A 21,996-nucleotide genomic window follows, 5' to 3' on the forward strand; every position below is an offset into this window, starting at 1 on the left:
TTTGGTTTTGATTGGCATTGACAACATCCAATCACTTTACGAGTGTGAGACGCGCTTCCTGTTTGTACTTGCACAGCAGATACACATGGTAGACAGCACATTTTAGCATGTAAAGGGCGAGCATGCAAAACGATCAAAGCAACAGCAGTCATATTCTTGTGAAATCAACTGTTCAGCACAATGGTTTGGTTAAGCAGATGTTGCTGCCGGAAGGTTTGTAAAGTTACTTCATGCTTGTCAACATAACTTAGGTTAAACTACCTAGCAAAAGCTAGCAATCTTAACTAGCTTACTGATTAAGTGTTTTCAAATGACGTGGTCTGTGTATGTGCCTTTCTTTTCTGTCAGCTCTGTTGATATTATCTTATTTATTAGTCAAATACACGGTTTGTATCCGTGACGCCTTACAAGTGCAGCTAGCGGCTAACAATAGCTAAACTCACTGGCTTCTGTCAAAGTCGTTTTGTAGCTAGCCTCTCAGTAACCCTCCTATAATGTTTCTGATTGACTTTCCTAAAGCGGTGGTACAGTGCGAATTCCTTGCAAATCGCCTTTGTCCAGAGCAAACTGCACTGTGTGCAGCTTGGTTAGCCCGTGCTGAATTGCGTGACCTCATGCTATAATTATTATAGACCTCTTGAGTAATTATTTACATGCAAGACAGAACATATTAACAATTTAAACATTATTTGTCTTCCCTCTCTCTCTCTCTCTCTCCGTTTTTATTGTTCTTTACCTGGCAGTATGGTAACTTTGTGGATCACCTGCGGGTGTTTGTGAAAGGAGGTTCAGGGGGAATGGGGTTGCCTCGTCTGGGGGGCCAGGGCGGAGAAGGGGGAGACGTGTGGGTGGTCGCCTCTAAAGACCTCAGCCTCAAGAGAATCAAGGACCGGTACCCCGAGAAGCGCTTTGTGGCTGAAGTGGGAGACAACAGCGTGTAAGTCCCATATAGGTGTTGCTTAAATTTCTACTGTATTCTGTTGTCAACTGTGATCCCTGCAGAATGCGTCAATACGTTTCTTTACAATGCTTGTAGTCTGTGTCCAGAACAATCATACATCTCACTCCTGCTTTAAAAGAGAGCAGCGATCTTTATATTAATATCTAATGCTAATGCTTTGGGCTTATTTTTTGACTTGGTTTATTTTTGATTTTTTATTGAGACTTGAGACTTGAAAGCCATAGTAAGCCCAATCACATCAGGAATAGCTTGGAAACTCCCCATATATGTTTGATATTTACACTGCAGCACAATTCCTCGTTTTGTGTAGGTAAATCGGATCAGAATTTTTAATTGATACGTAACTGCCATAGAGCTTTTGTGAAACAAACTAAAGGACTGCTTTAGCTTTGAGTCAGCACAGTGAGAAAAGCTAAAGTATCAGCAGTAGTTTGTGATGATGCTCTTCAGGTGGTGGGCTGGAGTTCATTTGATGTATGCCATCAAACAAACTGGGGGGGAGGGAACTGGTGATGCTCGCTCATCAGTGCCATATGCCAGTCGTCCATGTCACCACTATCTCAAGGTCACCTTAATTTGGCTGCATTAGACCGCCATTTATGTTTGCCTTTTTGTTGTCTTGACGTTGGTCTATATGATGTTTTGCCTCTAGAATGACCTCTGAACACTTGAGGAAACATGAAAAACATCTCTACATAATCTCTCTGTAGTGCTCTTGTAGACCAAAACGTACGTCCTTATCATACAAGAATTGATGGCAGTTTTACAATTGAGGGTTACAGCAACTTGCAGACGTTTGGTTAGAAGAAAAGGCTAGTTGTGAAAGAAAAGGTTTACCGTTGTGTGGCTGGACCTTGGACATGTTTCTGAGAAATGTGATCACCTGTGAGGAAACCTTTGTTCTGTTGATGGCGTGTACGTCTGCTGTGGTCTGTTCTTCTGATTCTGTTTGTTGATGTTTTCTCCCCTAAAGTGTCCGGGCACTGAAAGGAAAGAAAGGATCGGACCGTGAGATCCTCGCGCCTCCAGGAATCACAGTCACCAATGACAACGGCAAAGTCCTAGGTTCGTACACAGTCCTGGCAAAACAAACACAGTGCCTCGGACCAAGCCATAAACAATTCCAGCCAATCAACGCTTTGCTTCAGGACCATAGAAGGGATGGTTGTAATTTGATTGGGTGTAATACTGACAGGTTGGGATGCATGTAATGAAATGCTTTCCTGATGCTACCAATGATGATCCCTGTCTCTCTGTGACTCTGCCTGCCGCCAGGTGTACTGAATGTGGTGGGGGATAAGGTGCGTGTAGCCAGAGGAGGCCAAGGCGGCTCCTTCCACTCCAGCTTCCACCCCAGCAAGGGCCAGGTGCGCCACGTCAGGCTGGACCTGAAACTCATCGCCGACATGGGGCTGGTCGGGTGAGCGAGGCTTACCTCCAAACACACTTAGACTTGATTGTCAGCACTTACATTCCCCACTGTGTGGAATGTGGTGCTTAGAGTAATATTGGCTGATAAGACAATGTGACACAACTGTGTCGTTTTTACTCTTCTGTTTAAAATGCTGGTCAGTCAGTCATCTGTATGGATTGTGCTGTTTTTAAGCAGTGACCAAGAGGGGAATTCCCCAGAGACTTACATTTATACCCAAACAAATCCAGTTTACTTCGATCTCACCCTTCCCCAGCCACACTAGCAACAACACAACAAGCAGCCAGAAAAGGAGCAGATGTATGCAGTATAATTTATAATCAGGTTGGAAAGATCTGTTTTGCGATATGAATTTAGACAACGACATTTTAATGGACAGGAACTTATCTTCAACTAAATGCTAAATAAAGCTATTGCCCTCAATGAAGAACCCCCCCCCCCCTGTACTGTACTGTAGTGTAGCACCTTCAGTAGTATATGATCTTGAAATAGGCTGTGGCATCCATGTCTTCAAGATTAAGTAGGATGCACAATGTATTACAAATGGGAGGGAGAGATTCACACACACGCAGACGCACACACAACCTTTTTTTTTAAAACAAATGCATCACATTTATTGTCAATGTGAGTGTAAGAACTTTGTTAAATTAAAGCTGATGTTCACAGGTTCCCTAATGCGGGGAAGTCAACTCTGCTGTCAGCCATTTCACACGCAACGCCAGAGATCGCCAGCTATCCCTGTGAGTAGAACATGGCATGCACACGCACACGCACATACACACAACTTTAAAATACTCAACCTTTATTTCTCCAGCAAAATTATATAATCTAAAGCTGAATATTTATGTTTGGGGTCTTAGTGGTTGTTTTGACATGGTGCTGATGTGTGTATTAAATTGTTAAAGTGAGCAGTGGTGTGCAAAACACTGTGGATGGAGACGGGCTCTTTAAATCTCAGTGTCATTTATTTCAGTCACAACATTAAAACCAGAGATCGGCAAGGTGATGTACGACGACCATAAACAGGTGAGCTTGAACCCTCTCTCGTTTCACGTTGTCCTGTCTTGTCAAATCTTTCTCGCCGTCTCTTTCCTGTCTCCGTCTCCTTCCTGTCTTGTTCTGCCCTCTTAGGCCACGTTCACACTTGACTTCTTTTTTTAGAAAAAAGCGCTGCCTTCAGCGCCTTTTGAGCGCTTCAGCACGAGAATTCTGTAACCATAACAGCGGGAATCATACATTCGTCTATACTCTCCTGAGCAAGCTACAGTGGTAATGGCTAGCGAGCTGTTTACGGTCACAACCCACAGAAAGTTCCAAATGCCCGGGATATGTTGTGCTGTTGGATGCGACAACAGTCGCCAAAGAAAACCTAGATATACAATTGATACAATCGTGAATAATTGTTGTGCCTTATCAGAGCTAAACTCTCCTGAGCAAGCTAGAGTGCTAATAGCTAGCGAGCTGTTTAGCCCTTTACCAAGGGCTTTAGCTACAACTCGTTACCCCATATTGGCACTCTTGCTTGCTCAGGAACGTTTAGCTTTGATAAGATCCAGCAATTATTCACGATTGTTTCAATTAACCACCACCAAAATAACACGGTTGATAATCGCTGTTTGAATTACTGTTGTTTGAATTACTGCTACATGTCCTGTGATCACATTCATATTGTTTTTGTCTCCAAATGCCATATCTAGGTGTCGTTCACCCATCCTGCAACTGCATATTGATAGGCATCTGTACTCTTGAAATATCCGGTTTATGGGGATGGATTATGTAAGATAAATGTAAATGTCGGGAAAAGAAAGTGGGGGCAGATGCTTTGCAAAAGCACAGAGGAATTGCTAATCGCTAACGGCTAGTAGCATGCTAACATTAGATAGGTGGCTCATACACCTCGCAAATCCTCTTATTTCAGTTACAATAATGTTTTTTTTTTTATATTGAACAGTGTCTATTTCTCGGTAACTTTCTAAAAATCTAAGCAAAAAGAGGTAAAACTAAAAACTTGTAGGTACAAATACGATGATATACGGAGTTTGGTCCGCCATTTATTTTAACTAAGGTAGTAGGTTACTAGGGAATGTACACGCGTACCTACTCTCCTCGTTCTGATTGGTCAGCTGTCAAAAAGGCGCTTGACTTCACCCAGCGCTGAAAAGTTGAGAAAATTGAACTCAAAAAGGCGTCGGGCGCTGCGCCTTTTTAGAAGTTTTTAAAAGGCGGCCGCTTTTTAAAAAGGCATTGTTTTTTTTCCTCTTCCCATAGGGTTGCATGTAAAAAAGGCGCTGGCAGTTGAAAAAATAAGTCAAGTGTGAACGCGGCCTTAATGCCCGTGTTTAATATGCATAAACTCTTAAGATGGGTGATGTGTTTGTGTAAACAATAAAAGAAAAGGAAAAAGTAATACATAAACCTGTTAAGCACTCCATTTGGACAAAGAGGGACCTGTTTATAGAAGGACTTAATGGGTGGCTATGGCAACAGCGGTCAACAAGGCGTGAATTCATCAGGCTGCTTTTGTTGGTTTCGCACCTTCAGCTTCTTTGAATATTCAGTTTCCTATTCAGTGGTAACAGCAATTATATGTTCTACATGCTGTGGAATTGCCTTGCTTGTTTTTAACGCAGTATGATCAAGAAGCTCACCACATGCGTTTTAGTGGGTCATGGTGTGGTATGTCGTGAGATGATGTGTTTTCTGAGTAAACACACACACACACACACACACACACACACACACACACAGGGAAACTCTGGAAATGGAGTGTTTCATGGGTATGTTGGGGCATGTGCGAATGATAAGAAATTGGCAGTCAGGTCTTGATGTCGTGTTACTTATAGATTGTAGATAGATTCAATTATAGGTTGTAAGGTGTGGGTGTGTGGAGGCTATTTGTGTCAGGTGTTATTGCGATCGTATTTGTATGTTCTTGTCCAACAGCTGAGCATTGATTTCATTTTCTTTTGTGTGTGTGTGTGTTTAATGGACAGGTGTCGGTGGCGGACCTCCCTGGGTTGATTGAGGGGGCTCACATGAACAGGGGTATGGGCCACAAGTTCCTCAAACACGTAGAGAGAACCAAGCAGCTGCTGTTGGTGGTGAGTCCAAGGAGTGCAGTCATCAGTCTTTTCACCTCTCTCTGTCATGCCACGCTTATGGCAGTCACCTGTCTCCTCATCAGTCTCTTCACCTGTCTCTGTCATGCCATGCTTATGACTGTCAGTGGAACTATTCTTTTTAGTCTTCTCCTCCACTAAGCCTACAGTATGGAAGCCTTTCCATCTGTATGGAGACTAATTCTTGTCTTCACTCAGAACAGTTCACTTTCTCAGACTTCATCATCATCTCTCCCTTGCACGTGTAAAACATTAATATAGCAAAATATTTGATTGTCAGGTTTGTAATGGTTAAGAATTCACAGAGAAGAATACATTACTCTTCATATCTCTCCTTCTCTCTCTCTTTCGCTGTCTCTCTCTCTCCCTCCCTCTCTCTCGCCGCCCCCCCCCCCCCCCCCCCCCTCCTCTCTCACTGTCTCTCTCCCTCCCACCTTCCTTTGCCTTCGTAGGTGGACGTGTGTGGTTTCCAGCTGGCCAGTAAAACCCCCTTCCGTTCGGCCTTCCAGGCAGTGCAGCTCCTGGCGAAAGTGAGTGGCACCTTCAGCAGGAAACTTCCAGAGCACACTCCACACTTCCAGAACACACTCCACACTTCCTTAGACTTCCAGAGCACACTCTACCTGTGGTTCCTTAGACTTCCAGAAACTTCCAGAGCACACTACCTGTGGTTCCAAAGACTTTCAGAGCACACTCTACCTGTGGTTCCTTAGACTTCCAGAGCACACTCTACCTGTGGTGCCTTAGACTTCCAGAAACTTCCAGAGCACACTCTACCTGTGGTTCCTTAGACTTCCAGAAACTTCCAGAGCACACTACCTGTGGTTCCAAAGACTTTCAGAGCACACTCTACCTGTGGTTCCTTAGACTTGCAGAGCACACTCTACCTGTGGTTCCAAAGACTTTCAGAGCACACTCCAGGGTTTTTCCTGCATAGAGAAAATTTGGGCGCGCGCCTAAGCCGTTTTCCCGAGCGCCTACAACAAATCGCGAGCGCCTAAGGCAAAAAAAAAAAAAAAAAAAAAAAAAAGCTGTCATTCATGGCGCAATTCAGACAATAGTGTTTGAGCCCTCACCGTCGACTTCAAGGGCGCATCCCACCTCCCACCCCCTGAGCCAATCATTGAACAGAGGCTGCTCCAAGCTTGCCAGTTTAGAGAAGACGTTGGTTTGGATTTGAGATTTGAGCAAGCAACTTAATGTAGCTAGCTTTTAGCTGTTTTAAACCAAGGGACTTTACTTCAAAAATGTTGTTTTCAACCTGCTTACAAATCTGGTTAAAACAACTAGTGAAGGTGTTTTAGAATAATATTAATGCCATATACAATAACTGACTTTATGTTAACACCACTAATTAATGTTAGCTGTCTTAATTATTTAGCACAATGCTAGCATGCATCTACCGTAATTCGATATTTAACCAAGGTAGCCTATTGTAGCTACTGCAAAATATTGATCGCGACCTGTTTACAAATCTGGTTAAAAAGATAAAGGTGAGCTGTTATTTATAGATATGAATTATTTCTCATGCATCTAATGGCTTACAGCTACCTGTAAAGCATCTAAACGTACAGAGTAAGGGAGGTTGACTGCTAAATACAGTACATTAAGGCAGCCACCAGTCTTTGGATAGCTCTCATAAGTGAGTTATTGTATATGGCATTAATATTCTAACCATCACACATAGGATATATAGGTACACAAACACACTGCTTAAATAAAACACTAAGCCTACTATCAAAGTATTTTTTTAAGATATTGTAGGCAACTGCTAGCTAGCTAGATAATGTCAGCAACTGCTAGCTAGCTGCTTGCTCAAATTCAAACCAACGTCTTCTCTAAACTGGCAAGCTAGGAGCAGCCTCTGTTCAATGATTGGCAATTCATCACGCGTGCAATGCATGTAAGCGAATATGGTCTCAATAGTATGTTTCAAGTATAGGCTACAGCCGAAACCTCGTTATGTTTTGATCAATAGTAATCGAGTTGTTAAGCGTGTCTTCTTGTCTGAACAATACGCAACTGTGAGGTGCGCGAATGGACAGAGCTGCCAGCTGCCAATCAGTCAACTTGCGTATGCATCCTGACTTCATCAGTCGGCGCTGATTTTGAGCATAACATTCTATTTTCAGTATTCATGGCTTTCAATGTATTACAAATATCTGCTATGTTGAGGACATACACAGGTGTAGGCTATTATTTGATTTGTCTACCCGTTTGAACGAGTACCAGTAGACCGCGGGGCCTCGGGAGAGGCAGACAACCGCATTGGTTTATCAATGAAAGCTCAGCTCGTTCGGAGGAGAGCGGATAGATTTGTGTTGCATCTCGAATATAATAATATTAATATTATCATTGATAAATAAACCGGTGCGGTTGTAAACTGTCGTTCCGCTGCGAGGGCCAGCCCGACGTGCACGAATACACCTGTACAAATGCAAATTAAATGTCCACTCAAAATGCTGACAAAAGTTTGATTTCCAACGCAGCCTCCATTGGTGGGCCAATAGAAGTTAAACACACTATTAAACATATTTGTGGACAGTTTTCATAATAAAAACAAAAAGAATGGTATGTAGGTTTGTATAATAAACATGAATAGTAATAATAGATAAACTTGAATTTCATAATTTGTGTGTTACATTTCTGACCACTGGTTAGTTCTAGATTTTATTGATATACATTTCAGTAGTTTGCATATGTAGAGGTAAACCTTGATAATCTTTGAACCATACATGATAGCACCATGGGGCTTGGACTATTGTCAATCTATTAGCCTATCTATTTTAATCTAAAGTGTAAGCAAAATTATTTCCTGAAGCATATCCTCCATTATTTATGAAATGGTAACATGTAAGCTAATAAGGTGACATGGTAACACAGACTGTGCGCGCATAGCGCGCAATTTTTTTTTGGAGCACCGAAGACCCATTTTGACCCAGGAAAAACCCTGCACTCTACCTGTGGTTCCGGAGACTTTCAGAGCACACTACCTGTGGTTCCGATGCACGTGTCAATTTAGCACTCAGCTTAGCCTCACAACTCTGCTTCAGGTCATGTGCAGTGCTAGTGCAGTCCATTTGATAATCCTGACGATGGGTGGAACATTGTCCTTTCTAATGAAACACTTGTTTACTTGCACTGAACTATATTCTGACCTGGTTGCTTTATGCTTATGTACATCAGGTGTCCTTTGAATAGAGGCATCAGTAAAACCAAGTTCAGTGCTAAGTATAGTGAACTCTAAGTGTGCTGTGACCCAAAGCAAAAGTACAGTAAACTATAAGTGTGCCATGATCACAAGACGTATGAACTGTACAAGTATGGTAAACTATGAAGTGCGCTATAACTCCAAGTAGTTTAAGTGGTGTAATATATATTATAGCAGTAGTTCAGCAGTGTGTGTTTTGTTGTGTTTGTGTTCAGGAGCTGGAGCTGTATAAAGAGGAGCTGCTCAGCAAGCCGGCCATTCTGGTGGTCAATAAGATGGACCTGCCTGAGGCTGGAGAGAAACTCGATGAACTCATGCATCAACTGGACAACCAAGAGGGTAAAAACTCTGCTCATGCGTTTCAGTGGGTCGTGGTGACCCAACATGACCTTTACTATTATATTTTAAACCTTTTTTTTTAGTTTATGAATGTTACAGTATACAGTACCCAGATGAATATAATCTTTTTTGCGTTTTGTTGTTTTAAGCTATTTAAAGGTTCAGAGGTTTTCATTTATTTTATTTTCAATTAATTCGATCGGCTCTATTTCCCACAGTCTGTCTTCATCCTCTTCTCCTCTCTGCTCTCCCCCGCCCCCCGCCCCCTCAGACTTCCGTCACCTTATCCCCGAGGACATGGTCCCCAGTCATTTCCCGACCTTCAGCCACACGGTTCCCGTCTCCGCCTCCTCCGGCCTGGGCGTCGCCCACCTCCAGCAGCTCATCCGCCAGTCGCTGGAGGAGCAGGATGCCAAGGCCACCGAGCGCCAACGTCACGACAAGCTCCGCGAGCTGAGGAAGGCTGTGCCGCTGGCCCCCGGCCCTGCCAGCCCTAAGTGGGGTCTGCCTTACCAGGCCTGAGTCACAGACAAGCCCTTGTTGTTTGAGGCCGTCTGGAGGCCGACTGAAATCAGTCAGTCATTGACTGATTATGACACACATCTGCCTGCCTGTGCCCTAATCAGTCCCGTCAGGGTGTGTGGAGGGGGAATGTCTGATGCGAGAGTACTTGTCCTGCTGTGAGAAGCTTCTAGAACGTGTGTTGTTGCCCTTCAGAAGCAAACGTAGGAGAAGATCAGCCATGTTCAATCAGTGTTGAGGTGAGCTGTAATGTGCAGCTGGAATATACTGGTTGAAGTGTGTGTGTTTGTGTGTGTGTGTGTGTGTGTGTCTGTGTGTGTGTGTGTGTGTGTGTGTGTGTGTGTGTGTGTGTGTGTGTGTGTGTGTGTGTGTGTGTGTGTGTATGAACTGGCGGAAGTCTGTCTTGTGTTTGGTGATGCGTACATTTGCTCACTAAACCAGTAATATTTTTTTCCGGTCCGCTTCATATTCTTCTCTGTTGTTATGTAATACCTCCGGCCTATGTGCTACGTGTATGTTAACCACATACATTCATTTCCACATTTCTACTGGTGTGTACAGAAACGTTGTATATCTAAGAAAAGTAAAATGTTTTTGGAGCATAGATTTGAACCATGTTGTATTTTTTCAAAGTCTGTTCTTTGGTTGCGGCAGTAGGTGTAGAAAAAGAACAGAGAGCCCCCTGTAGTATGTATCCTGTCAAACATAATTCAAACACCAGACACTCACTCCTCGAAATCAGGAATCGTTGTCTGCTGACACCATGACGACGAGGTCCACACCCTCAGCTGTGGTTTATTAGTGCGTTTTGGTTTAGTTTGAAGGTCTTTTTCCTGTAAGATTTCCACAAACGTTTATATGGGTCATTCCACACTAAATCACCTCGAGTTCATGTCATGGATTTTCATGAAAAAAAAAAAGTCAGTTAAATTCGTCTAGTGCAGCAAAACTGCCAGAAGAATTGCAGTGCACTGTCCACCCAATAGTTTTTGTTTTAAAATGTTTGAAGTTGATGCCCAAGCCAAAACAAGTAATTTCTGCTGGTATTAATCCACATATGTTTAACTTAACCAATGCCTCAAATCATCATGGATTTACCTGAAATGTTTCCTGGATGTACAGACCATTCTCCAGATAAGGTCCACTGAATTTCAACATGATCTGTGTTCCTGAATTCATATGGGTATTAAATAAATCAGGTGTATTTCATGAATCAGTATGCAAACATCAATGTCTACAAATGAATATCTTGGGTATTATTTCTTTTCCTGATTTTGATATGTGGTACATAGGTCCATCAATCCTATGAGTTCCTTCAATACAAATCAGAAGCTCCACAGTGAGATCAAAATGCACTCAAAGTGGAAAAAAAACATTACACTATATTTTCTCAAAGGGGATTAACTATTTGCTTTGAAGTACCAGTAACCATGACATGACATGAACTCTAGGGGATTTGGTGTGGAATGTCCCACATTTGAATAAAAGGTATCCCTGTTGAGTTCAGATGCCCTGTCAGGCACTGTAGCCCTGCACAGTGGAGTGTTTCTGTGGGAATTGGTGCCCATCCATTCTGTAGAGCATTTATGAGGCCAGGCACTGATGTTGGATACATGCTCTACAGAATGAATGGGCACCCATTCCCAAAGAAACACCACAATCTTGCGGAAAGCCTTCCAAGAAGAGTGGACACTTTTATAACTGCAAAAGGGGGACCAACTCCAGATTAAAGTATATGTATTTGACTACAATGTCATTATAGTCCCTGTTGGTGTAATGGTCAGGCATTCGAATACTTCTGTCCATATAGTGTATATCTGTATGTCGTTTCAGTCATATGTTACTTGGTGAGATACTTTTCAAACAATGTTTTACTCCAGGTGTTATTAATTTAGCACAAGGACCTTAAAAATGCTCTTTTTGAATATGTACAAAAGACCAAACAAGATACAGGACATACTTGCAATGTTCTGCCCCTAAAGTTCATCTGGTACTAAAAAAATGTTTGTTGTTGTTGTTGTGCTGTGTTTGTTTGTTTCAACAGAGAGGTTATAGGTTAGATGTGTGGAAAGTCCCTATGAGACATTTGCAGAAGTGTCTGAGGTAGTGCTTGCACGTGCGTGTTTATGGTTAAGCGTTGCAACAGTTGGCACCACTCGTATGCCTCTCAGAGTAACCTGTTTTCGTGAGTTCTCATGTGAAACAAACGCTGCCCTGAGCTCTTTCATAAGACTGAAGTGAGGCAAGGGCTTCACCTCTCAAACTCAACAGGCAAAACACCCTTGTGTTTTTTTTTTTTTTGGTCTTGCCTCACTCACTCATTTTTTTTCTTGTTTTCTTACTTAAACCTCTTATGATCTCTTCACGCCATTCCTGTAGCAAAGCACAATTTGGAGGTTATAATCCTTAACTACTTCTGAATGATTTGATATGTTATTTTTCTGTTAGTGAGGTTTGAGTCAACAAGACACAACAGACCTCTGTAGTCCCTCTCGGCCGAGGCAGCCTGGTCCCATGGGAGACAGCGAGATACGAGGGGAGAGTCCCTGCAGTCTTTTCATGTCCAACGTTGAGTTTCACTCGTCTTGGTTTTGTTTATTGAGATTGAGAACATTTAATTATTCCATTTTGGTGGACTTTGTAGCTAGCCGATTAATTCCTCTCTAAAGTAGGCTACTGAGCTGAAATCACCCAAATAATGACAACAATAGCATTTCCCCTTTGTTGTTGACAGATTTAGTGAAGAAACCAGTAGTATTGTTGCTTTTATAAGTTAATCCATATATTATATATATAATGAATTAGTTTATTCAGCAATATGAGTAACTAAAGAACAACATGAGTATAATGTGAACTGAACAGAGACCATATTTACTCAGAGGGAAAAGAAAGCTTTTAAAGTCTTTAAACAGCTGATATAAATAATAATAATAATAATACAACTAGCCCTCTTTATCATAAGGCAATGTGATGTTCATTCATCAACCTCATAAACAAAAATCTGAAAAAGATCTTACCAGAGATAATGTTGGAATTTCACTGTTAGGGTCATTAAGTATTTTATATATATTATATATATTTCATGAGCCATAGTTCAAAAAGTACTTTTAGTTTTTATTAGGAGTTTAATGTTAATACCAGGGAGAAAATGTGTAGAATCGACTCTACTATAGTAGACTTGAAGAGACAAATGTGAAAAAGTTCATGTAACCAACATAATTCACTTTTCTTGTAAGATGAAAACGTTGCGGTCACGCAGAGATTTATTTGGAGGATAAAATCTTGCTTGTCATAGCATTAGCAGAAGCATAACTGCAACACATACGCCATTTCAAATCACCACAATAAATCATGTTTGTGGAAACTTAATCTTGGAATGGAAACTGCTAAATGACTAAATGTATATCAACGCACAAATCAATTGAATTTCTCAGAAACTATACAGGGCACATTCACACATGCAAGCCTTAAAACAGGTTAATGGTGGGGAGAGGTTTCATTCCACCTCATAGATACTCATTTCATTTCATGATTTCTAACTGTCTAAATTCATCTCATCTGAAGACTATACGTAATTGTACACTTCCAAGCAGGGCACGTCTATTGGCAATGGTCCCATTATATATTCTCACCACACTTTTCACCTTATGAGAGAGATGGGTGGACGTTGTGCAATGCAGGTTTTGTTGCAGTAACAGAAATGTCGTGGCGTAACTTCAGGAGGAAGGAAGGAGAGGGCCTGATTGTTTTAGCCAACAGGCGAGTTTGACGCAACAGTCGGGTACGCAGCAAGAACATTTAACAGAGAGGGCAGAAGCATTCATAGTGGTCACTTGCTCAGGTTGGATGTCCTGAATAGTATTCAGCATGGTTTGCAGCATTTTATAGTGTCGTGGACTACATTGCTTTTTCATAGTTTTCACTCGGGGGAATTCTTTTTTTTACTTTTTAAAAGTTTGCTTAATTTGTTTTTCCACTGTTGAGGAAGTACTAAGAGGGAGGTTTCATTGTTTTTTTTCTGATGGACTTTTTTCGTCAGCTTGTTTTCAGTATAGATTGACGAATTTTGGCAGAGAAGATGGACTGTGGCTGGACTCTGGCTCTGGCTCTCCTGCTGATGGTGGAAGGTCACCGAGATGATCTGTGTCCACGGAGAGGTCAGTAATTCACACAGAAGTGTTCAGTCTACAAGCTGAAACACACGGGTAGGGTATATATGGTTCTACAAGCTGAAACACACGGGTAGGGTATATATGGTTCTACAAGCTGAAACACACGGGTAGGGTATATATGGTTCAACAAGCTGAAACACCGGTAGGAAATATATTGTTATTGCAGTGCTAGAAGTAACAGGGTTCTTCAATATGACATAAAAAATAGCAAAAACATTTTTTGTCAAGTTCTAAAATTGAAGCACATTTACACCCGGTGGTGAGGCGACTGACACCAGCAATCACATCAGTAATTGCAGAAGTGTCTGTGTGACTTCTGCTAAGTTTTAATTAGCATATTTGGGTGAAAATAACGGGAAATCGGCAGCGCACTGAGAATTTTTGCTGAGATGCACAATCTGCTGTGAAAGTTCCCTTTTCCTCGTTTTGCCAGTACAATTAGCAGTGTCTCACTTGATGGATGCAGTAGATTTATGTATTATAGGATTTTTATTTTCATCCAAAATGTTATTTTTTATTTGTATTCATATATTCATATTGACAAAGCTAAACCAAAGTAAGGAACAATTTTTTATCATTTCTGTCCCCTTAAACTTCTCATTTTTAAGGAGGTCCTTTTTCAAGTTACTCATGTAGTTAGTTTCTTCATTGTTAATTCATTGTCAAACTTTTATATCTTTTAAAGTACACATTTTGAAAGTATTACCTATAGGTTAAAATAGGCTATTACTTATTTTAATCTCTGGTGCTTAGCAGCTATTAAAAAGTGGTTGGTTGTAACAAGTATGAAACAGGTTTTGGTTCACATAAGGCCACTTGCACTCATTTGCGCACTTATTTATTCAGTGTCCGGTACATCACAGCACCAACCATTTTCTATATTTTCTATATTTCTATATATATATATATATGTTTCTATTTTATTCCATTTGTGGTGCCTGCCACACACACATACACACATACACACTAACTCTCTTTCACACAAGCGCACATACAAACTTACAAACTAACTATAGCTCTCTCTCTCTCTCTCTCTCTCTCTCACACACACACACACACACACACACACACACACACACACACACACACACACACACACACACACACACACACACACACATGCTCATTGGAGACAAGTGATTTTTTTATTTATTTTTTTAAACGAAATCTTGCACCAGAGCAGCCTTACCTTTACCTTTATAACCTAAATCCTTCTCTTTGTACAGGTTATTGAACGCTGTAGTGGGCTACTTGCGTGCGTGCCTGTGTGTGTGTGTGTGTGTGTGTGTGTGTGTGAGTTAGTGCGCATGAGTATTAGTGGCCTGGGACCCAAGCAGGTGAAAATACAGCCATAACATAGGCATACTGTTTAGCATGAGTGCTATTCGATTTATTTCCCCTTGAGAGCTCTGAGAGAGGAACAGAGAGAGGTCTGAGGAGAGAAAGAAAAAGAAGGGAGGATAAGGGTGAAAGAAAGAGGAAGTGAGAGGAACACTGTGGCTACGCTATGTAACTCGGCCCTGTTTATCTGAGAATGTCACACACCTACACACATCGTTTACACCACAAGCACATATGCACACACACACACACACACACACAGGCTTTACACACACACACAATCACACAATCACACAATCACAATCATGCACATGCACACACATACACATAAATAGGCTATACACACACACACACACACATACACACACAAGTATATAGGCTACACACACAAACACACACTTGTAGATATGCACCCCACCCCCACACCCCTCTACTCATGCACATACTCTTTAAGACATGGACATTACTAACTTTTGTTCTCTCCTCACTCTCTGGTTTTCTCAGATCCACCTCCAGGGGTAATGGTGTTGACCCCGGGCAGTGAAGTCCTCCTTCATTGCCATGGCGATGTCATTGTTGACAGAGTGCTTAAGGTCCAGGGAAATACAGAGAGACCCTTTATTAGGGCTTACCAGCAAGACGCAGGGACCACATCAGATGAAGGATACCTTGGAAAAACAGCAGAGACCTCTACTGCAACATACAAAATGGAGACAGGAAGATCCTTGACCGAAGCAACAGATGACACCTCTCGTGGGAAATACCAGAAAGAGACAGGGGTGACCTCCAGTGACAGATCCCATGAAAAAGATAGAGAAACCAAACCTGGAACTTACCAAAGAGAGACTAGGAGAACAGCCACTGAAGGATTCCACAGAGAGAGAGGAGGAACCTCTTCAGAAGGATATGATGAAAGTACAGGAGGAACCCTACAAGGGGCACACGAAAGAGAAAGAAGAGATGTTACCGAGACTCAACCAAATGAGTACAGACCAACTGTCACAACTGAAACGGTCACATCGGTAAACCAGGGGGAGACTTTCAGCACAACAGAATGGCCGCAAATGACCAAAATGGCCGACACAGCAAGAGCGGCCTCCCCGCCTCTTCTCCAGGATGATGCCACGGAGGAGGGGGCAGCAGCGCGGCCCAAGAGAAAGAGGCAGAGTTACTGGACACTGGACGGTGTGGTAGTGCAGGGAAGCGCCGAGATGAGAGTTCTCAGACTGCCCCACCTTGGACTGAGGGATGCAGGAAACTACAGCTGCTACAGAGAGGGGGCGCTGATGAGCACTGTGAAAATCACGTTAGGAAGTGAGCAAACATACACCTCAATCACTTTTCTTCTATTTGTCCTAAAATACTAAATGACAAAAAAATTATCGAAATTGTTTTGTTAACAGATATGTCAATGTATAATTACATAATAATACAAACATTGTACATATATACATACATAGATACATACATACGTGCCTACCTACCTACCTACCCTACCTGACATTGCTCTCCCTCCATTCCTTCCCTCTTCTCCTTGGCCCAGCTCCACCAGTGAGCCCCAGTCTGTCATGCTACAGGAAGTCACATGAGAGTAAGATCCGCTGTAATTGGACATCGCCTCAACCTGTGGTTCCCCTCCCCAAGTGCTACATCCTGCTTGAGAAAAGGTGTGTCTCCACCTGCAAAAGAGCTCTCTGTGTGTGTGTAACTGCATATAAATAATATGCATGTAAATTCTATAATTTGATAGTTTCTTAATCTACAGTTGCTTCAGGTATAATCAACCTATTCTGTGAACTACTTTGGATTAAAGGGCCTGAGAAATGAATAAAAGTAAATGTAAACATAATTCATAGTGTTTGTTTTCCGTCTTGTTTGCACTAATTTCAGCGGGCAGCCCTCCAGAGAGGTGTGTTCATACTCGGTGGTCCATTCACGCTGCTGGTGTGTGCTGGACCACAAGCAGCGAGGGAGCTGGGGTGACATGAGTATGTACACGGCCAGACTGTGTGTGACCAACACTGCCGGCAAGGCCACGAGCCCAGTGATTCGCTTCACAGCACAAAACTCCGGTAAGAATATCCTGTCCTACTCCAGCCTCTTAGACTCCTAGCCCAACCTAACCCTAGCCCCCTCCTTGTTGTGTGTCATCTAAAGGGTTTTGTTATTCACGCGGCCATTTTTGTTTACTGACTCCATTACCTGTCTGTTTGTCTGTCTGTGCAGTAAAGCCAGACCCTCCTGTGTCATTGAGGGCCAGTGAGGTGCAGGGTGGGGAGCGAATGCTGAGTGTGACCTGGTCTTACCCCGCCTCCTGGAAAAGGGGCTATTATTTCTTACGGTTCCAGCTGAGGTACCGACCGTCTCACGGAGAAAAGGTAACGTGAGCTTCATCAACTGCTACCATATTATGTTACTTCAACTAGAAGCCTTATACCGTCTTGTACCATTATCATTGTACCATGACATTAGTTACCAGTACCCCAACATTAGTTTGGGTCAGTATGATGTTACTAAAGATGTTCTGAATATGCCATGTTTGTGTAGTATCAGACCTTGGAGACAGAGGACCTGTCCTGGACTATCACTGATGCACTGCCTCACACTGAGTACCAGCTGCAGCTCAGGGCCATAGAGGAGTTCAAGCTCGGCAACTGGAGTGACTGGACCACACCCGTGTATGCCTGCACCTGGACAGGTAAGAGTAAACACACACACACACACACACACACACACACACACACACACACACACACACACACACACACACACGAGCACATCACCACAGAAGCACACATAATACATCTGTATTTGCATACAGCACTGAGGAAAGAAGATAGATCCAGTGATGATTGGAAGCAGACTACACAGACATCTGAGTACTTCACACACACATTCACATGCAGGCAAATACACAGACACACACAACAGAATCCATTTTGGTTTTGTATTCTGAGAACATCCACCTATTTTTGCAGAGTCCACTCCAGCATCTGACTCTGTGGATAGTTTGGTGAGTGGTCTTTCTGTCCCACCCACCCCCCTTAAACCCTTCCAAATGGCCCTCTGCACCAAACACTAACCACACGGCCACTCTCTCATCTTTCCTCTTTCCATCATTTTCAGGATCCTTTGTGGTTTGATGAAGGCTCTGGATCTGTTGAAGAAATAAAAAGTAAGCTGTGTGTGTGTGTGTGCGTGCGTGCGTGCGTGCGTGCGTGCGTGCGTGCGTGCGTGCGTGCGTGTGTGCGTGCGTATACATTTGTATACATTTTGCATAGATCACAGACCAATTCCAGGTTAACAACTGTTCTTCTGTACAGTACAAGAAGACTTCCATCCATTGGTGTGTGCCAGATAAGATACAGTAGCAGAGAAAACATGCTCAGCTGCTTCTTACTATTAAGAATCAGTATTCAGATGAAGAAACAGTAGTATTCTTAACTTTGGGGTTAAGCCTTTTAAAAGTTACTGAATAGCTTTTACATGAGTATATCTTTGGGTACCTTTGTATTATTTTGGACGTAGACAAGCACTGGGGATATTTTGTCTGGCTGGTAGCAAAGAAAAATAATTTACAATTGGCCTAAGGGATGTTTCTCTTTCTTTAGCTCTCTCAGCAGTGGCTGATGATTCATTGAACACGTTTGGAAGCGTGTTTGGTGTCTTTGTGCTGGTGATCATGCTCATCCTGCTCTCTGCGTATGTGTTCAGGTATTGGCTGTTGTCTGTATTTTCAGTCAAAACATAATTCATCTGGGCTTGTCCATGGAGGAAATTATGCAGTAACCCGCTCCCTTCCATCTCTCTCTCACTCTCTCTCTCTCTCTGTCCTTTTCTCTCAGACACAGAATGCGTTTTGCATCCAAACTGGGTAAGCTGGGTTCAACTCCAGCTCCTGGTGACCCCCCTGCTGCCCGTCCCCAGCCCACCCTGGATGAAGAGAAGCCTCTGATGTCACCCGTAAGCCCCACGCCCTCGCAGGTCACCACGCAACATCACTTCCCCCTGGTGCAGGAAGAGAACAGCCACAGTGTTCATTTCTTCAACATGGGCTACTTCCTACTGTCCAAAGAATGAAGATCATGCAAACGACTCAAGAACATTCTTCTTCTCAGAACTTTATCCAACAGTTTTAGAAGTGCACATGTACATACTTTACCTCCTTACCTATTTACCTCCTAGCTCAGAGCTACGTGTGTGATGTTTCTGCTATTAAGGGCTTTGTTTTGAGCAAGCCCATGAGCTTGTTATGCCACGTATATTACCACAAGTGCGTGTTTGCGCGCGTGTGTGTGATTTATAGAGAGATAAAATTAAGCTAAGATTTTTCAATTACTTTCATCTGCCTATATGTGTGTGTGAGTTTGTGTGTGTGGAGTAATTTACAACTGGAAATATGTTTTTATCTTTATTAATGTCAGACAATGTTCAATAAAATATTTTGATATAAAACTAAGTCTGTATGTTATGGTATATCTGATTCAATGACTGATGGTTGGTTTGCCAATTTGCTATCTTCAGATCTTAATTGTGATGTCATAATAGGTATAATATGTTAATGTGGCACTACAATTAATTTGCATGATCAACAACAGTGTGGCATTAAGTGGGCTACTCATTAAGTGGTCCACCAACACCAACACGGATCAACCGTACTGCACCTGCAACGGTAATATTTCCTTAGCTCAATAATATTAACCACCTAAATGTGGACAAGTGCTGTCAACAGTCCACCGAGGGTTCTGGTTAGTCCAATACTCGCAATACTTAAATTGGTTGACAGACAAATACTTGGTAAGTTTCAACTCTACTTGAACAGTGTTCCACTATTCGCTTTATTACAAGAGACGCTTTCAGGACCCACCACTGTAACTTATACAAGAATGTTGGTTGGTCCCCTCTAGCAGACAGGAGGGGAAAACACTGTATTTTATTTGTTTATAAAGCCTTAGTGGGAAAACTGCCTAAACTGAGATAATCATGTCACTTTTAAAATTAAAATCCATCTGTCATAACATACGGTCACAGAGCCTCATCTCCCTTGAAATCCCCCTTACAAAAAATTATATAGGTAAAATAGCTTTTAAGTTCTTTGCTTCCCATAAATGGAACACTGTTCAAGTGGAGTTGAAACTTACCAAGTATTTGTCTCTCAACCAATTTAAGAGCCTTTTAGATGTTAAGGTTGTGCCTCAATGCTGTTGTTTTAAATGATTCTCTGATTTAATTATTTTGACTTATATACTTAATTTCTGAGTTGTTTAATGTGTTTTGTTTATTTATTTTGTCTGTTTTGTTTTGTGATTTTGTTATGGTTTGTTTATTTATTGTTGAAAAAAGAGACAAAAGAGCCCTGTGCTCAGTCAATTCTCCCTGAATAAACAATGATGATGATGAATAGCATCAATGTGACCAAACACACTGTATGTAGCACATGTTAGGAGCATGCACAAAGACATATAACAATAAATAGGTGCTGGTTTGGAATCGATTTAGATGTCAAGAGAGAATGAGTATAAGTAAACATATTGTCTAAGATCAGTTTTGTAGATAAATGGTGCCGTGTAACATTCCTGTTATTGGAATAATTTAGAGGTACCTGTAGGGTCCGATCACTGCTGGAGCCTTTCACACTGGTTCCATGGAGAGCAGCCAAGAGGAGCTTAAGGTAAGAGAGCATGATGATCAACCACTTTTCAATGTAATTGCAATGGAAATATACCAATCTATGTAACATATTATTAAGATCTTGCCTATTTGCCTGTCAAACTGCGTGTTTATGTTACTTGCAGATGCATTTAAGAGACATGATGTATTTTTCTCAGGTTGAAAGGAATGTGAAAGGTGGAGATTGTGTGGTGGAGGGCGTAGACATGGGGGACCAGTCCAACTGTCCGCTCACTGAGGGCTCTGGTTAGTACAGACTGGTTAGTTAGACAGTCCAAATGTCTGCTCACTGAGGGCTCTGGTTAGTTAGACAGTCCAACTGTCTGCTCACTGAGGGCTCTGGTTAGTTAGACAGTCCAACTGTCCGCTCACTGAGGGCTCTGATTTGGTTAGACAGTCCAACTGTCCGCTCGCCGAGGGCTCTGGTTAGTACAGACTGGTTAGTTAGACAGTCCAACTGTCCGCTCACTGAGAGCTCTGGTTAGTACAGACTGGTTAGTTAGACAGTCCAACTGTCCGCTCACTGAGGGCTCTGGTTAGTACAGACTGGTTAGTTAGACATCCTTCAACATAAGAATGATTAAGTCATATGAAAAAATATCCAAAGCATTTGCGGGGGAGTACATTAACAAACCCATGACCTTAGTGTTGTTAGCACGTTGCTTTAGGAGTTCAGCTACAGGAGAATGGAATTGTTATGAGAGCAATAAGTAAACCCATGAGCCTTAAATAAGTCCTGCGGATGAAAAGTGTCGTATAACACTCCTGTTACTATGATTTAGAGATACCTGTGGATGAAAAGTGTCTTATAACACTCCTGTTACTGTGATTTAGAGATACCTGTGGATGAAAAGTATCTTATAACACTCCTGTTACTGTGATTTAGAGATACCTGTGGATGAAAAGTATCTTATAACACTCCTGTTACTGTGATTTAGAGATACCTGTGGATGAAAAGTATCTTATAACACTCCTGTTACTGTGATTTAGAGATACCTGTGGATGAAAAGTATCTTATAACACTCCTGTTACTGTGATTTAGAGATACCTGTGGATGAAAAGTATCTTATAACACTCCCGTTACTGTGATTTAGAGATACCTGTGGATGAAAAGTATCTTATAACACTCCCGTTACTGTGATTTAGAGATACCTGTGGATGAAAAGTATCTTATAACACTCCCGTTACTGTGATTTAGAGATACCTGTGGATGAAAAGTATCTTATCGT

At 42.0% G+C, this 21,996-nt stretch overlaps 2 protein-coding genes across 3 annotated transcripts; both read left to right on the top strand.

Moving 5' to 3' along the window:
- gtpbp10 (GTP-binding protein 10 (putative)) lies at positions 1–16,914 on the top strand. 2 transcript variants are annotated; one of them, XM_012818175.3, is made up of 11 exons: positions 1–213; positions 744–937; positions 1,935–2,026; positions 2,237–2,381; positions 3,060–3,133; positions 3,367–3,419; positions 5,387–5,494; positions 5,965–6,042; positions 8,939–9,062; positions 9,334–13,741; positions 15,602–16,047. In XM_012818175.3, exons 1-10 carry the CDS (start codon positions 181–183, stop codon positions 9,582–9,584), a joined length of 1,152 nt encoding a protein of 383 aa, XP_012673629.1. In that variant the 5' UTR covers positions 1–180; the 3' UTR covers positions 9,585–13,741; positions 15,602–16,047. The 2 variants fall into 2 exon arrangements, with proteins under 2 accessions (XP_012673629.1, XP_042564994.1); XM_042709060.1 differs by lacking the exons at positions 1–213; positions 744–937; positions 1,935–2,026; ... (4 more) ...; positions 5,965–6,042; positions 8,939–9,062 and adding an exon at positions 16,641–16,914 and having other exon boundaries at positions 9,586–13,741; positions 15,602–16,411.
- A 55-nt stretch (positions 16,915–16,969) lies between these two features.
- Positions 16,970–19,552, top strand: LOC105891810 (interleukin-6 receptor subunit alpha-like). The gene is made up of 7 exons (XM_031576595.2): positions 16,970–17,169; positions 17,324–17,475; positions 17,645–17,795; positions 18,076–18,110; positions 18,224–18,272; positions 18,709–18,811; positions 18,943–19,552. Exons 1-7 carry the CDS (start codon positions 17,082–17,084, stop codon positions 19,175–19,177), a joined length of 813 nt encoding a protein of 270 aa, XP_031432455.2. The 5' UTR covers positions 16,970–17,081; the 3' UTR covers positions 19,178–19,552.
- Positions 19,553–21,996: the final 2,444 nt, after the last annotated feature.

Source organism: Clupea harengus, chromosome 11 (assembly GCF_900700415.2).
Source record: "Clupea harengus chromosome 11, Ch_v2.0.2, whole genome shotgun sequence".
Lineage (NCBI taxonomy): Eukaryota > Metazoa > Chordata > Actinopteri > Clupeiformes > Clupeidae > Clupea > Clupea harengus.